This window comes from Ceratotherium simum, chromosome 4 (genome assembly GCF_057802395.1).
Source record: "Ceratotherium simum simum isolate JZ-2026a chromosome 4, ASM5780239v1, whole genome shotgun sequence".
NCBI lineage: Eukaryota > Metazoa > Chordata > Mammalia > Perissodactyla > Rhinocerotidae > Ceratotherium > Ceratotherium simum.
The window spans coordinates 33,202,588-33,220,259 of record NC_141903.1 but is presented as its reverse complement, the minus strand read 5'-3'; the positions used below and the strand labels follow the sequence as shown (position 1 = coordinate 33,220,259).

At 44.9% G+C, this 17,672-nt stretch overlaps 1 protein-coding gene across 6 annotated transcripts in view; it reads left to right on the top strand.

The window, feature by feature from the left end:
- ARHGAP26 (Rho GTPase activating protein 26) overlaps positions 1–17,438 on the top strand; it is a 413,779-nt gene extending 396,341 nt beyond the window's left edge. For 4 of the 6 annotated variants that reach the window (XM_087429620.1, XM_004420043.3, XM_014794952.2 and 1 more), the window contains 2 exons: positions 2,464–2,555; positions 11,497–17,438. In XM_087429620.1, the coding sequence (XP_087285746.1) occupies positions 2,464–2,555; positions 11,497–11,585 (181 nt within the window). In that variant the 3' untranslated portion in view covers positions 11,586–17,438. Of the gene's footprint in view, positions 1–2,463; positions 2,575–4,675; positions 4,913–11,496 lie in introns of those variants that run through there. The other 2 variants (XM_087429622.1, XM_087429621.1) reach the window with 2 other exon arrangements.
- The last annotated feature ends 234 nt before the right edge of the window (positions 17,439–17,672 follow it).

Below are 17,672 nucleotides of genomic sequence, written 5' to 3'. Positions count from 1 at the left end.
CAAAATCCTAATATTAATGGAAAATTATGCCTCTTGAATGATAATCTTGGGCACCTGAGACCATTCCCTTTGCTTTCTTCCTGCCAGATATGCCAGTTGGTTTCCCTGGCTGGCCCCTTTTGTGTCCCATTCCCTTTATTTATTGTGGTTAATAAATAACCTCTATGAAAATCCAGCTGGAGGAACCTTGCCTCAGATGATCTTTCCCTCACCTTTTATTTCCCCATCCCCGGTCTCTTTGCTCTCTACCCACCTCAAGGGCCAGTGGCCCTAGCTAATGTTGACTGGATTCTCCTTCCCCCTTCCGTGTCATGACAGTCTCTCCTTGCCTGTCGGTATGGGCCTGTAGCCGTTCAAGCACTTTTCACAACCAGGTGACTCCTCATCTCTGCTCCCTATTCCCTCAGAAAAAAAAAAAACCAAAACTTTTTTTTCCTCCCTGGAAAGCTGCACATTGGATGTTTGGCCCTTGCTAGTCAACACGCAGACTTGGTTTTGGTTAGATCACAGAATGTGCCCCTTGTCCTGAACTTGATTCTGACTGTATATAATTGGACAGGAAGAGCTGTTTTCCATTTGGAGCTGATGAATCCTAAAGGCTCTCTTCCCTTCATTCCCAGCAGACTCACTTTATTTTCTCCCACTTTCCTAATTTTCTCCCACCTGGCCATCTTCTCTTGGCTACTAGAAGACCAGAGAGAACAGTAAACTGCACCCTGGCAACAAATTCTGGATGATCACTTACTCTAATCGTCCTGACAAGAGATCTTTTAAGTCATCTTTCCTGCAGTTTTTGTGGAGCCAAGACTGGATGTTTTAGATGGCTGGCCCTGGTATAAGTGTCTATCCATCCATGGCTCCTCTTTCCCAAAGAGAAGCTGAACTTAGTGACTCCAAGAAATAACAGTCACATAATGACCCAAGACGCCCTGCCCCTTCTGATTCTGTGTGTTTACCCGAGACTAGGCCAATCTTCAGCTAAATCTCATTTGGCCCCTAGAAATCAGTGCACTATGGGAGGGTTAGCATCACTGGCTTCTTGAGGCTTTTAATTAGTCAAATGACGCTAAAGTAAATAATATCCCTTGAATAACTGTCTAACCCAGAGGACCTACTTGCTCTTTTTTGATTCTGTCCTTGAGTCCCTAAGTGTACTTCCTCAGGTGGCTTGAAGGGAGAAGGAGATTGCTTTTGGCAAAGAAAGAGCCAACTTTTGACTATTAAATGTCGTTTTTCTTATGACCCTGAGAAGTCCATAGATTGTTTGAAACTAGTTAACTATCAAAGCAAAAATAGATAGAAGGTTAAAAAAAATGATAGAAGATAGAATTTACCAGTTCTTACAACTTACCATCTAGAACACGGGTTACCAAACTGTGGCCCATGGGTCAAATCTGGCCCACTACCTGTTTTTTGTAAATAAAGTTTTGATGGACACAGCCACACTAATTCATTTACATGTTGTCTGTGGCTGCTTTCCTGCTACAATGCAGAGTTGAGCAATTGCATCAGAGACCGTTATGGCCCACAAAGCCTAACATATTTACTCTCTGGCCCTTTGCAGAAAGAGTTTGCCAAGCCCTGCTTTAGAATGGTGGTTCTCAGCCCTGGTTGCATACTAGAATCACTTGGAGAGCTTTTTAAAAATACTGATGCCTATATTTATATCTGCAAGTCGGAGTAGAACCCAGACATCTACACTTTCTCGAAGTTCCCCAGATGATTCTGATGCTCAATGAGAGTGATTGTCAACACGCCTTAGAGATGAGAAGGGAAAGAAAAGTGCATGCTGTCCTCTCTCCCTTCTTCCTCACCACATTCCCCGTACACGTTCACATGTGTGCTCATGCACACACATGTGTAACTGCTCACGCACACACACACACCCCTTGTCTATTCCCTGCCCTCCCCTTGGGGTCGGGGAGTTCCAGCTCTGGAATCCCGCTCCACCAGCCCGATGAGAAGTAAGTAACATTGGGAGAGCTAATGTTAGCCCATGGCCTGAAGCCGAAACCCAGCTTTGCTAGAATTTCTCCTTTTTGACTCACTGAGCATTGCCAACTTTCAACAGGGTCTGTTGGGTGTGTTCTCCAGAGCAACTTGGAAGTTCTTTCCTGCCCCACCCCCCTCCTCCTGAGCTTCTCTTGCACCACAAATGGGGCCCTGCCTGCCCGGCCACTGTTCAGCTGTTATAAGTTCTAGGTAAAGTTTTAACATGGCACAAGGTGACTCCACAAGAAGTGTGGTTTCTTGGGGCTTATGGCTTTTCTCTGACTATTTCTCATTTTTCTCTGGTGACCTTTGCAACTTTTCCACCTCATGTTTTGCCATCTGGCTGCCTTGTCAGGCTCTTCCCACGAGAGAGGACGAGGTGGCTTGCAGGGAAGGGGAAGAAGAGAGACTGAATATCTGGGGCTTTCAGAGGGTTTTAAAAAACTGCTCAATAAACCTGTTTTCACACAGCACACCGTTCCGGAAGGCAAAAGCCTTGTATGCCTGCAAAGCTGAACACGACTCAGAACTCTCATTCACAGCAGGCACGGTCTTCGATAACGGTGAGTTTCTCATCCCCTCGCAAAGCTATGGGAGGGAAAGCAAATAAGTAACTGGTGTTTTCAAAGTTCCTACCTAAGGAGAATCTCAGTAGAATGGGTAAGACTGTAAAGGAGTGTGTGGGTGTGTCTTTTCCCAAAATAAGAGAGCAGCAGCAGGACTCGAGGAGACACTGTCAAGAGGAGATGGGTGTAATCGGCTCTTCATTCTGACCAAGGCAGTCTCACCAAGGTGTGGCCGTTAAATGCCATTGTACCTGCACAGGACTCAGCCCTGCACCTGGCAGTGGCTTTGAGAGTCTGGGGGCAGAATGAAGGGTAGGGGATAAAGGAGTGGAGAACAGGGGTCCTGCCAGTGGTCAGAAGCACAGGGTGGAGACTGAGGCCACAGGTTCTGGTCCCCTTTCCTTTTGGGTTCAGTGGCATTTACTGTCCATAGCAGGCGAGGCCGATTTCTGAGATGGAAGGGGATTGGGCAATCTCCAGGCCAATAAGGCTCACTGTGTCCCTGCTCATCCTCCCTCTAACTGTTGGAAGCATGGACTAGACCACCCCACAGCCAAAGCACCCTGCACACTGCCAGCTGTCCTGCTCAGGAGTCCTGGTGTGAAAACCGTTACTGCCACCTGCCCCATAGAACGCTGCCCTGTAGAACTAGGAACTGGTACTTGCTTGATGCACCATTGTCTTGTTTCTTTTTGTTTTCCTTCCTAAAAAAATGGTAATATTTTTTAAAGTGAGAATTGATGTCTAATTTGTCATAATTTATCATTGACCTAAGAGAAAAATCAGGATTCTGGGGAAAAGCCCAAGTTGCTGTTACAGCTGAGATTTTCCCCAAATGAAATTCTTCTTTGGGGATCCTCTTTCTGGATCCCTGGGTAAAAGAGTCTGTTTATTTTGCTCAAAGCAAAAGCAGCTGCCTGGTTTCCGGAACTGGACATTTTCTCTGGCTCCGTTCTTGACCTCAGGTGGGTGGGGGTAAAGTCCCAGGAAGGGGTGAATGCGCATTGCGCAAGCGCTCCCCATCACAGCTGGGCAGCCCCACCTTGGCCTGGACCACGCCTCCTAAGGCCTGCCTGAGACCCAGAAATACCGAGCAGCCGAGGCTCCACCCAGCGCTGGAAAGCCTGACTCTAGATTCAGGCCACCAAAGTGTGGATTCTGGCTTGACCACTTGCTCCTGTGTAACCTCAAGCAGTCACTTAACTTCTCTGTGCCTCCTCTGTCATATAAAGATTACACTACCTACCTTATAGGGCTCATGAAAGAAAATTGAGAAAACGTCTGTCACGTGTTTAAAATAGCACTCAATGCATATTGAGCAGTCAGTATTATTGTTAACTATTATTGTTATGATCATCGTCATCGTTACATCCATCTTAGAAAATACCCCGACCCTCTCATAGTTCACAGCGACAGTTTCCCCTTCGGCTGATATGCCCCAGGCCTGGCTCTCTGCTGGGCAGTAGGTGCTGCTCCTTGACCCCCTGAGTGGGTCCTGGCTACAAGATCTGTAAGGGCCTTGAGGTCCAAGCCAGAGCAGAGATGGGCTTCTGGGGACCAGCCTTGACTGCGTCCACATGCAAAGGGGCTGCCTCCCTGTGTGCCCAGCCCCTGCGTTCAGTGTGGCAGAGATGTTCTGGGTGGACAGAATGGGAAACAGACCACAGAGTACCTGGCAGATTCCCAGGTCACACTAAGCACTGGACCTTCTGAGCCAGCAGGGGTGGGGCATCCCATAACTGCATGTGGCCTGCTGGGCCTGTGTTCTCTCTGATGGTTCTCAAAGCCCAAAGTACTGTCCTTAAACCCTTGCCCCATTAACTTTCATTCAAGCTCTTTACAAATCAAGGCACACAGCCTCTCCTCTATCAGCAGCTGGAGCTTTCAGGCCCTAGCAGACCTGCAGGTGAAGTGGGTCTGCTGAAGGCTGTCCAAAGCCGTATCACTGGCAAGTGTCCCTGCACAGGCCCAGGTTGGGGAGTCACAGCCCAGCCATAACATGACACAGTTTTCACAGCAGACAAACCAGAAAGGGCTGCATGCACTGGCAGAGAGGGGCTTCTGCCTATAGATGAGCAGGATTTGAGAGATCCACACATGTACAGGTGAATCCAGAGTTTAAAGGTCTGTCCTCTGAACCCCAATTCACTGCTCACATGGGCAAGGGACTGCCATGCTCCTATCAGCTATTCACTCTGACAACACAAAGGACCTCTGATCCCAGGGGCAGAATTAGTTTAAGCTCTCAAAAGGCATGTGCGTGCATGTGTGTCTTATTTGTGACTCCTTTTCTTGAATGCAGCCTTCTTCCATTTTTTTTAACAGCTTTGTTGAGATATCCACATACCATACAATTTACCCTTTTAAACTATACAATTCAGTTGTTTTTAGTATATTCAGATTTGTGCAACCAGTGCCACTATCTAATTCCAGAATGTCTTCATCACCCCCAAAAGAAACCCTGTACCCTTCAGCAGTCATACCCCATTTACCCCCACCCCTCCTCCATCCAGCCCTAGGCAACCACTAATCTACTTCCTGTGTCTCTAAATTTGCCTGCTCTGGATATTTTATATAAATGGAATTATACAGTATGTGGTCTTTGTAACTGGCTTCTTTCACTTAGCATAATATTTTCAAGGTTCATCCATGTTGTGTCATGTATCAGAACTTCATGGCTTTTTATGGCTGAATAATATTCCATTGGGGCCGGCCCCGTGGCTTAGCAGTTAAGTGCGCACGCTCCACTACTGGCGGCCCAGGTTTGGATCCCGGACACACACCGACACACCGCTTCTCCAGCCATGCTGAGGCCGCATCCCGCATACAGCAACTAGAAGGATGTGCACCTATGACATACAACTATCTACTGGGGCTTTGGGGGGAAAAAAAAAAGGAGGGGGATTGGCAGTAGATGTTAGCTCAGAGCTAGTCTTCCTCAGCAAGAAGAGGAGGATTAGCATGGATGTTAGCTCAGGGCTGATCTTCCTCACAAAAAATAAAAATAAAATAAAAATAAAATAAAATAAATATCCCATTGTATGGGTAATACCACATTTTACTCATCTATTCATCACTTGATGGACATTTTGATTATGATCACTTTTTGGCCATTATGAGTAATGCTGCTATAAACACTTGTGTACCAGTTTTTGTGAGATCATGTGTTTTCAGTTCTCTTGGTGATATACTCAGGAGTGGGATTGCTGGGTCATACAGTAACTGTGTTTAGCTGTTTAAGGAACTACCAAATGGTTTTACGAAGGGGTTGCACTATTTTACATTCCCTCCTTCTTCTGTTTTTAAGTCTCCTTTTTGAAGTAGCTAACCAAAAAGAGAAAAGAAAAGATACGTAGGTGATTTTTACCTGCCAAGTCCTTTCCTTCCCAGCAGGATCCTCCGCCTAGCATGTTCTGTGACTACTCCCACCCCGCAATTTGGTAATTGTCATAAGTCCTGTCATGATAAATGAAAATAGGAGAGAGGTTTGGTTTAACGAGTCAGAAGCCTTACCCAAGCCTTCCGGTGGTCTCTGGGAATCAAGGCTGAGTTCGTTGACGCTAGTTTGTTTTTAACCAGCAATGCCAGTGACCTTTCAAATTCCCTGAAGAGCAAAAGGCCAAATTAAACCCCAAATAAAACACCTCTCAGTGTTGACTGAGCTGCAGTCAAAGAAAGATCTGACAAAATGTTAAAACACTTTTTAGATTGGTTTGGCTGATAATATTTTATGATTTTGGATTTTTAGAAAATGCTACATATACCGATTTCCTGCTCCCTTTACTTCTATAGGAGAAGTCAGGCATTCTTCTAACGCTTTAGATAGGGAGATCTTTTTCCTCGTTCTATCTCTTATGAGTTTCTTGCTGTAGATACGAGGTAAGGGCTGTTTAAGTTGGATGCTCTGTAGTTGCCAAATTAAATCATCAGACCAATCAGAAGAAAGTCTCCTCATGACAGGGTTAAAGTGAGTGTGTGTGTGTGCGCGTGTGTGCATGTCTTCCTTTTCAGGATTAGGAAGAACGAATAAGGAGGAGGAAGAGGGAGGGGCGCCTTGAGGGGAAAGTCTGTGGTTTCGTAACGATGAATTTCCAAGCCTTTGGATTCCTGGGGCCCATGCTATGAATCTGGAGTGCCTGCTCATTCAGCTTTCAGACTTTGTGCAGTGGGGAATGGATGTGCAATACTCGGAAATAACTCCAGTGTCAGCCCTTGCCGCTCTACTAGGAAACTGTCCACTTCACCAAGAGCACCTCCGAGAGTAACTGGAAAGAGAACTCGTGTTCTCAGGAACATTAGTCATCTTAAAGCAACGCAATTAGTGATACCTGGAAAATTCACTAAATTGGGTTCTTGGGATACTTTCCTCAAGGTTTGAGATGGGCTGGATCCATTCATTGCTGGGGTACAGGGTGCAGCATGAGAGCAAGGCAAGGCTGTCCCAGGTTTCCTTTGCTGATAGAGAGCATCTCAGGCAGTGGGGTTACGGGAGAGTTCCTCAGTGGAATCTTTCAGCCTCCCCAGCCGTCTTTATTTCCAAACCCAGGCTACCTCCATCTCTCACCTGGGCATTTCCACCAGCTGCCCCACTGGTCTTGTCACATCCGCTCTTGCCCAGTAACGCATTCTCTGCACAGGAGCCAGAGTGGTCTTTGAAAAATGGAAATCACATTATGTTATTCTCCTGCTTCAGAAACTCCAGTGGCCTCCCGTTGTTCCTAGAATTACTGCTGAGAACCTTCACAGTCCAGCTCCTGCGCCTCTGGCCCCCCCCAACCTTCTCTCGATACACTGCAGCTTCACAGCCCTTCTTTATGTTCTCAAATTGGGTCGGCAAACTATGGCCTGCTGGTCAAACCCAGCCCACTGCCTGTTTTTGTAAATAAAGCTTCATTGAAACAGAGCCACCCACGCCTTCTTGTTTACATATTATCTATGATGCTACAATGGCAGAGTTACACACGTTTACAATCTGGCTCTTTAAGAAAAATTTGCAGACCATTGTTCTAAAATCGCACCAAGGTTTCCCCATCTTGGGGCCTCTGCATTTGCATTACCCACTGCCTGACTGGCTCCTTTGGGTCATTTAGGTTTTAGGTTTTTGAGCTCCTCCCCACCCACCCACATCCCTATCCCAGTCTCTTTCTCTGCCCTCATCACTACCTAAAATTACATGCTTGTTTATTGTAGACTATCCCTCCCTGAGAGCAGAATCTTGTCTGCTTGCTCTGTACTATGTGCAAGGACCTAGCACACTGTCTGGCACATGGTAGGGGCTTTATAAACGTTTGTTAAATGAGTCAAGGCACTCAACTAACCAGGGGTCTGCGCCCCTTCCAGCCAGTGCTTCTTCCCCTCGGGGCAGCCAGCCAATAGAGATCTTAGTCACACACTTGCTCCTTGTCCACAGTGAGTGAAGGAGGGGAGAGAGAGCGTGAGTTGTGTATGCAGGGGTGTATGGTGTATATATAGATAGAGCTGAGAGAAAGTGGTTGGCAGGAAGCACACCCGTGTCAGCAGCAGCTTATATTTATTATATGCTTGCCGGGCTGGAGAGCTGCCCAGGAGCTCCCTGCAACACCTTGTGTGTTTATATAGCACATTGGACACTGCTCCAATTCAGAAAGTTGGACATGGGTGCACTTCAGCCCAATAGGCACTTATGAGCATCTTCAATGTCCAGAACATTGGGCTAGGCAAAAATGGAACTGGTTAAGACCACAGACCCTAGGATCAGATGTCCTGGGGTCAGATCCACCTCCATCATCTACCAGCTATATAATTTTGGGCAAGATGCTTAACCTCAGTTTCTCATCAGTAAAATGAGGATAATAGCAGAACTAAGTCCATAGTCATTCTGAAGATGAATGGAGGTGATGCAGGTGAAGCATTCAGCAAAGGGCCTGCCACTTAGTATGTGCTCAACATATGTATCATCATTCTTATCCTCAAGGACCACATTCTCTGGTTGAATAGAGGCGTAATTTAGTGGAAAAGGGCTTGGTCTGTGGACTCAAACAGTTGGGTTCAAATTCTGGTTTTACCATTGTGACCCTACACAAATTAATTTATGTGTAGCCTTAATGCCTCTGAGCCTTAATTTTCTCATCTGTAAAATAGGGATAATAATAGCACAAGCTAAGATCTTTAGGATCAAATGAGTCAATATGTATCTAAAGCTCTGAGCTCATGGCTGCTTCCCAGTCACCATTTCTAGCTGTTAGCTTCTGTCTTTATAATTCACCCGGCAGAGGGGAGTCATTGAAGAACGTTGGGCGATATAATACAAATTAAAATGCACTAAAAACTAGTTAGGGAAGCAAAGCTTAACACATGTGAACGGCATTAATAGGACCCATGAATAATATGTGGAATGTACCGTGAACATTCCAGGAATCTGGAGCAGGGAGATGGGGTTCCATGATGGTATTTATGAAGGAGGTGGGGCTTCAGCTGAGCCTTGAAGTGTGGGTAAAGGAAACAGGACAACAGAAAGCAGGGGAGGCATCTGGTGCTGCCTCCCTTCTCCATCAGTTAATGAGAATTTACATTTTAGTTCTTATTACCTCCCTCACTGGAGAGGCATTTTGGCACAGAAAAGTTATAACTCAACTTTCTGTGAACGAGTTAAAATACAGATCACTGGGCCCACTCCAGATCTCTGGAAATTCTACTTTAACCGATGTGCTCTGGGACCCAGGAATCTGTAGTTCTAATAAGCATCCAGGTTACTCTATGCACATAGTCTAGTACCATGCCTTAATAAAGCCTGATGAAGACCCCAGGGAGTCAGCAGTCTGACCCAAAGGCTGCATTGTCCCCCGCCATCTCCTGTGACATAGCTCTTGTTCTCCAATTTGGAGGGCCTCCTTTGTCCCCTCTGATTCTTCCCTTACTCTGCAAATTCTGTTTCTAATGTTTGTAGCCGTTACCACCTCAGCGCCTGAGCTGTGTTTGAACAGCTGGCCAGCAAGGGAGACTGTCTGAAAGACATGGATGCAGTGCATCCGGTGGAGTTAACAACTCAACTAGGAGCTTTGCCGTAAAGTGGGAGGGGTCTTTTTTTGTTTCTTATTTTGTTTGGTTGGTTGGTTATTCTTTCTAGGTCTTTTATTTGGGGGGGGGGGGGTAAATTTGGTTTGTTTGTTTTTGGTTCTGAACATTTGAGGTTTCCCAAAACTTAGGTAGATGGTGAGACCAGGCACTTACCCAGGTTTTAACCAGAAGAGAGTCTTGCTGACCACTCCAAGTGATGGGTCAAATGACGCAGGGTCCCCTACTGACTAACGTGCACTGAGCATTTACTGTGTCCTGGCTCTGCGCTGAGTGCTTCCTCTGTGTTGGCTCTTTTATCCTCACAAGAACCAACTGATACGGAGAGAGTTTTATTACCACCACTTCAGAGGTGCAGAAACGGAAGTGATCTTGACAGCATCAGCTGGATAGATGGGCAGAAGGCAGGGGTATTTGGGTGCTACTACTTTAGTGGCAAGATGGGAGATCTTGGTCATGGGAGAGGCCAGGTTGCTTTTAAATTGTGCTGTGTTCTTCCATGGAACTTCTCGCCCAGATTCCTCGTGTAGGTGTCATGAATCCAAAGGACCTTTGCTACTTTGCGTTTATTCCTGAAGCCTCGTGATAGGAAATTATACAAACATTTTAGAGGTTGACTAATAGATGTTTGACCTTGTCTTTTCCTAAAGAGGCCTTCAAGCTCTAGACAAGGGTGACATTAATCTTCTGTAAGCCTCAATGTGTTTCCTTTTGCAGCTTCCTCATTTGCTTCCTTTGGTTTCTGTTCTTGCTTCTTTCCCTACAAAGTGAAACTAGAGTTATATAGTAGCGGTGGGGGCGGAAATGCTTTTCTAAAACTAGCTCAGGAAGTCACTTAATTAGCCTAGGAAGGAAATAGGGGAAAATTCATTCTCTCCAAACAATCCCAGAAGATTGGAGTTTTCCTAATAGATTGAGAGCAAATGCCCTGCCTCGCCCAAGAGTAATTTGTATATTCCCAGTTCACAAGCACAATCACCCCCTGTCTTCAAGCCCCATGACTCCTTCTCTCTTTCCTCCTGCTATAGACTGCTTTGCAGACTCAGCTGGATTTTATATAATCTTTACAAAATCAGTAGTTTCCATGGAGATGGATTTTGATGTCACAGAATGGGTGTATATTCTTTGGATATTGAAAAATCAAAGGGGCAGAAATTTTGAAAGTTGCAATAGAGAGAGGAAGAGGACAGCTTTTAGACTTGTACATAGGAGAGAGGAAAGTTCTAGAAAACAAGAAAGAAAACTAAGAAAGGGTATGGGTGGAACAGAGAGAGGGCTATTCAAAGACTATAAAAGCCAGAAAGAAAAAAAAAAAACACACAGAGGGAATTTGCAAGGAAATTGGAAGCAGAGGGTAAGGATTTGAAGGAAAGTAAAATGCTTATTTAGGAGCTAGATATCTCTAAAGACTAGTTCTTAGCAGCCCTCAATGGGCATTCCACTTGGTACATGGTCCATGCTGCGTAGGTAGATGGATGGATGCATGGATGGATGGATGGATACGTAGGTAAATATATGATGGAGCACCATAACTGTGATCTCGAACCTAAAAAGTAGAAATCTGTCACTTCTTTATAGTTTAAACTAGGAACTTCAGAAAGTCCATGAAACTCCTAAAATTGTATGCAAAATTTTGAATGTTTGTGTCTGTTTTCCTTTTTGTTGTGAAGAACGTTCAGAATAGCCTTCATCAGAAGACTTATGTCCCACAAAAGGTTAAGAACCTCTGGTTTAAACAAGTCCTAGAATTATGTAATTTGATGAGTGACTGCACTCATTCTCCAAACCCCCTTCACACATACACACATGCACACACAGCACACATCCATCCCCTGCCTTATCCGTAACCTCGTCTCTGCTTGCTCTCTCTCCCCTTCTCCCACAGTTCATCCATCTCAGGAGCCTGGCTGGTTGGAGGGGACTCTGAATGGAAAGACTGGCCTCATCCCTGAAAACTACGTGGAGTTCCTCTAACCGTGGGCCCCAGCAGAACTGCTGAGCTTTCCGTGGTATCCATGACAACTGCTGAGTCCAGGGTTGTAGGCTATTTCTCTTTGCCACTGAGAAATGCAGGATGACTGACTCTGCTGCTGCCTGTCAACACGAATGTTTCTGTGAACTCTGGTGTCACCCATCCCCATGATCATCTCAGCTGACGTGCGGTGGTACTGCAAGAAACAGAAGTAAATCAGCAGTGGAGGCCATTTGATTTTGAAAACTGAGAGAAGGGCTTGCAAAGCCATTTCTCTCATTTAGCACCCTAAATAGGGAGTGCTCATTTTGTTTCAACAGTCATCCAAATCCCCAAGCTTCTGAAAAAGGAAGTAAGTGAGATACAAGTAGTCCTCAAGAGCATGCAGTGTAGCTAAGTCTGACAGGGCTGGGCAGACTCTGAGATCCAGGCTGGGTCCATTGCTTTTGTTTACAGTAGACACTCTCTCTACCCCACCTCTAAAGACTTGAGACTCACAGTGCTACAGGCAGCTGGGTCTGTTTGTTTGCATGCAGGATGGAGAGGGGTTACAGCACCGTTTACATAAGATCCAATCTCTCACCATCTCTAAAGCAGCCGTTGGCCCAGCGTCAGCAGAATTCAGTCCAGTCCTCTCATGCAAGGGAACACACACACCCCACGTCCCCCCCTCCTATGCTAGGAACTTCTTTGCCACCAAGGGCTGCCATCACCTCGTAACCACAGCAACCCAACCTACTCTAAAACCAAACCAAAAAAATAACACACTCTCTTTGCATGACTTATTTTTTTCTCCCCCACTTTCGGTAGTTTTTTGAATGGTTTTCCAACAACCTGAAGCAGAAGATCAAGGAATCAGAGTGGTCTACTTGGGGCAGACAATAGCAGTTGGAAACTGTTCCCTCTCTGATGAATTTCAGCAGCATCAGGATACATTTGGAGCAAACTCGAGTAACCTCTTGAGCTTAAATTACATACAGGCTCAATATTTCTGTTCTTCCATGTAACTAGTGTTTGCTTTCTAGAGGGCAATGTGCTGCCTCCCAGCAGGTGACATTCTCCCTTTGACTCGTTCCCTCATGACCTCCTTCCTGATTACCTGTCTCTTCCCTTCCCCTGCCTGCCTCTAGCCCATCCCCCCGGGCAGTGCCCTGGGCTGCTGAGCACTGGTGCCCTGCCAGTTTTCAGGGATGATTCCTGGGCTAAGCCTATGGCCTGTAGTTGAAAAGGACATGTATGTTCACTGCCGCTCAGAAAAAGGGAATTGTTTCTCAGCTTTTGAGGCGTGAGACTAATATCATAAGCCATTGTGATTCAGGAGGACACCAAAAGGTTGGGGCATGGAAGGTGGGATGGGTACCTTCTCAGAAAGAGAATTTCCTGGTCCAGAAGCGGCTAGGTCTTGTGGAAGACTGCCTTGGGCAGGGAAGTTTGGCCTGGACATTTCACATACACTTGGCCACCAAAGAACACAGGCCCCAGTGTCTTCCACATTTGAATGTCCTTGCAGGTGTGACTCTGGGCAGATAAACTCCAAACTGATGGACTGTCAAGCTCCCCGGAACCCCTGGGGATGGCAGCGTTGCTCCAGAGTGTTCCTGCTTCTGGAATGCCTCTTTAGGGAAGTTTAAAGAAGAAAAGAAAAACTTGAATTGTGTTGAATTACTGTATCTTTTACATTTTTTTTGAAAAGATAAACTTGTAAATAGAGTGATTTGAAATACTATATGGCAAAGTTTTATATTTGATATTCTTTAAGCTAGTAGCTCCACACATTTAAGCTTTGATTGCTGAGCAAGTGTGAATAAGAGGGAGAGAGAGGAGGCAAGGTTGGAGAGAGTCAAGGTCGTCCCTTCTCTGGCCTTGAGGAAGGAGAGGATATCTCTGCGTGCTCTCTGCTGGCTCTTGTTGGTGGGCATGACACATCGATGGTGTTCAGTCTTCTTTATTCAGATGTGTTTTTGAGCATTTCTTGGGCTTTGGATTTGGAGATAGGAAGAGCATCTTCAGGCAATGAATTTTTCAAAGAACTCCTACTCGGTGGTAAGATGAAGCTCAGGATTGGAATAGGTGGGGCCAAGGTTAGAGTTTTTTTTGTTTTTCTTCTCAGGTGTATTTCTTGGTGCCCCAAGATATCAGGACAAAAGGAGATGGGATAATTGCGTGCTCCTTATATCTGACTCTCCTGCACATCTTCTAAGGCTTTATAAATGAGGCCAAGCTAGTTTGCAAATGTTATGTGTGTCTAAGTTCTAAGGAAAACTGGCTTCTTAGGATCTTCGGTTCCCAGTATGCTGCTGCTTCCCCTTTCCCTACACATGTTTGTGCCCTTCTTGTCATCTCAGATTTCCTATGACCCCGAAATAAGAGAAAGACTCGAAAGAGAGGTGGAGATTGTGCTGTTATAGCTTTATAGATGGTTTTGAAGTTGATAGGAGTTGTCATTGTGATTCAGTTCATCAGCTCAAGGACTACACGGCTGTCATCCAGGAGCTCACCCTGCAGCAAGCGAGACACTACCACTGAATCAGGGAACAAGGATTAAGACTGGACAAGACCAAAACAGGAGTCAGGAGAGCTGTCATTGGAAACCCAAGACAGGGAACGTACAGACAGGCTACACCTACTCCCGTGGACTTTGAACAGCTTGGGGCCCTGTTCAAAGGGGCCTGATGGGACAAGCATACTCTCTACCACTGTGCTTCCCAAATAGAAAGAGTGCAGCATAATGTTTTTAACACATTTGACATTTTAAATTGTCACCCACTCCATTGGAACCTTAAGTAGAGCTGTCACAGAGGGGCAGAAGGCCCTGGCGCTGACTTTGGGAGTTCCTCACTGAGGCATACCTGTGGACACTTGGCCCCGGCTTGACCACTTGGAAGCGTGTCCCTCCCTCCTCCGTTGGCTCTGATTTGCAGCCAGAGGGAAATGGAGCTCCTGCCAATGGGAATTTGTAGGCAGACCCCTTCTCAGCTTCCCTGTGGCCGTGCTGGGCCTGTGACAGATGGCTGCTCTGTTTCCTTTCCCCAGCCAGGCTCACCTCCCCATTTGCTACAGAACTGGAGAAGCTCTGTGAGCCAACTAATAATAGGAAGGAATTGGAAGACTAAAAATAGATTTTACTGTCTCCACTATCTGTGGCCCCCCACCCTGAATAGGGAATTTTAGGGCAGATTAGAGGAGTGAACTGGGTATAGGAGTGGAAGACCATTGACCGAGATCCCTGAGCTTTCCCAGGAGCCTCGTGTTTCTTTTGTGAGGCCCTGGGGTCAGTTTGGCTTACAGAACCTGAATCTTTGGGTATTAAGATCAGTCTCTCCCTCCTCCTCCAGGTACTCACAGAATTCCATAGCTACAGAATGCCATGCCATGAGAAGATAGCTAGTTTCAAATCCCTGCCCCCAGGCAAGTAAATTCCTGACTTGCTCAAGACTGATGATATTCTCTTGTTTTTTCAAAAATAAACATATAGGGTTGGACCCTGTATGGCACCACCTTGCTTGGTATCCTATAATTGGAGCCAGTTTTTAGCTTAGTGTTTTAGTATTTCTACAGCCATTATGTATTTTCTTCTGTCAGACGGAACTGTCTTTTTCAGCATAATTCCAGTTCATCCCTCTTGCTGAGTGCTTTTTAGACAGAGAGGCAAAGAGAAAGAGAGAAAATGAGCAATCCAGTATTGGCAGACCGGACAGAGCATTAGCAGGACAGAGCCATCCTAGTGACAAGGACATTACAGGCATTTGCTGGGACTGCACAGTTGTGTGTGCCATACCTGTTTCTCAAAGGGAAGTCCTTCTATCAACTGAGTTTGTCTCCTGAAAGTCACCAAAGGCTCTGTCTTGACTACAGAGACTCCAAAAGCCTCCATGACCCCATGACTGAGGGGTAGGGAGAAAGAAAGAATAGGCTAAAGATAACATGATCAATTCTTCATGACTGTCTATTGGCACCTTTCATCCTCTGGACCACCCGTTTTTATAGACACAGGACTCCCAGGTACAACAGTTGCCATCATGGCATCCACAGCTTGTCCTAGTAGTGAATGTTTTATGAGCAACTGTATACCCAAGTAGGTAGCCAGCATTGAAGAAACCAAACAGCCTCTTAGCTACCTGACTTTAAAAGGAATGTCCTGGGTATTCTATGTCAGGAGTTATCTGTCACCTCTTACAACCTCTAGGTAATCAATTACCTTGACAACCTTGCCCCACATCTCTGTTAAGTCAGCTGGGTGTCCTCTCACACACCCTGTGCTGATGTTTAAAAAATTTGTCTTGTGTTCAAATGCGTTTGACAGCCACGCTGATCTGCTGGGTGCTGAACCATTTCTCTGTAATTGTAACATCAAAATGACAACAACAGCAGAGCAATGAACCTTGCACAGTCCTACAGCATGCCTGAGACAAGACTCCAACAAGTAATAATTAGCTTTTTTCCTTTGGCCGCCTACAACACTTGTCTAACGAAAGAGCTTCCCAAAGCAGGAGGAAAGGCCATATAGATTCTGGACGTCATTCAGAGCCAGTCCTTGCTGAAATGTGGTCTTCCAATGGAATCACTTGTATTCTTGGGAGAACAAATATTGGATGTAAAGTAATGCTAGGAGCAGAGAGAAAGAGAAAGGTGAACCATACTGAAGAACTTTGGATTTTTTTTTAAGAGGGAGAAATATGGTTCTTAATAGGGGGAAAAAATCTATCACAGAAAAAGTTCACAACTGATATTTTTACAAAAGTTTTATAGGATACTACAAGATGGAAACATCTTTCAAGGTGGAATGCTTTAGAAAGCAAAGGCTTGGCGCAGTCCTAGACCTGTGTAAGGGTAGCAGTTAACTGTTATGTCAAAATTCTCTTTAGTGTAGTCAGTGAGAACCAGAGTATTGATAATCAAAATGTCAGAATTACCTGGAGAGACCAAGACATTCTACACCATTCTGCATTGACCATTTCTATAAATTTGTCCAGACACCTACAAGCAGCTTCCTTGGGTATCAGATGCCAGGGTCAACCTCGTACCTGTGAAAAGAGGTCCATCTGGTGATTCTAAAATCTGTATGTGTTTGTGTGTTTGTATGTACAGCGCACATTTACACCTGTAAAAATACAGACTCTCGTCTAGAAATCCACATAGGCTGGCAGTTGCTGAGCCTTTCCAGCCTTTATGATCTGAAGGTTGAGCATCAGTGAAAGAAGAGAGGCTGTTGAATGACTATCAAAATGATCAAAGATGTAAATTATGTGCCATTTTAAAACTTTGTTCATATTTATCAAATGGTTACTATCTACAGCTATATTCCTTATTAAGTTATTAAAAGTCATGTTGAAAAAAACAATCAAACTCATAAATGTTTAGTAGCTAATACTAGGCTAGTGTTCAAAAGCACTCTAAAAGATATTTTGTCCGTATTTTGGAGAAGAAAATAGTTGCATGTTTAATTCAAGATTTAGGCTACCTTGGAGTAGATTAAAAGTGCTGTGTGATAAAATATCAATAAAGTACTTAAAAAATGGCACTTTATGTTTTTTTTAAACCATAAATAATGCACTGTTTTAAACTTCAGTATTGAATATTGACTGGTATGTAGAATCCAATTTCGTAATTAAAAAGTAATTTGTGACTAGACTAGGACTTTTTCCTTGTTATTAGTAAAACAGTTTTGCCATGTTCAGGCTTTAAAAAAAAAATGTGCTTTTGCGTCACTAAGCATATCTATAAGGAAAATAGAATTTCTGTCGAGTGGCCTCTGAAACTTGGCTTTCTTACATTTGGTTGGAATATGTGACAATCCCTATGAAATGAGTGGAAGTATGATTTTTGAATTAAATGACTTTTCCATTTGGTGGTTATGTTTGTTTCTTGAGTTTCTGATAAAGTTTTGACATGATGCATATTTTAATATTTCTTCAAATAAGCAAAGACTGTTATCAAAGGTCACAAGTCTGGGCTCCTGCGGTTACTGGGGACAATAAAGTGCTGATTTCTGACGGGCTCTGAGGATCTTTGGTCTCCTTTAGGGAGAAGTCAAATGCTAGTGAACTTGAGGAGCTATCAGGCATGTTAAACAATTAGGCCCCAAAGAG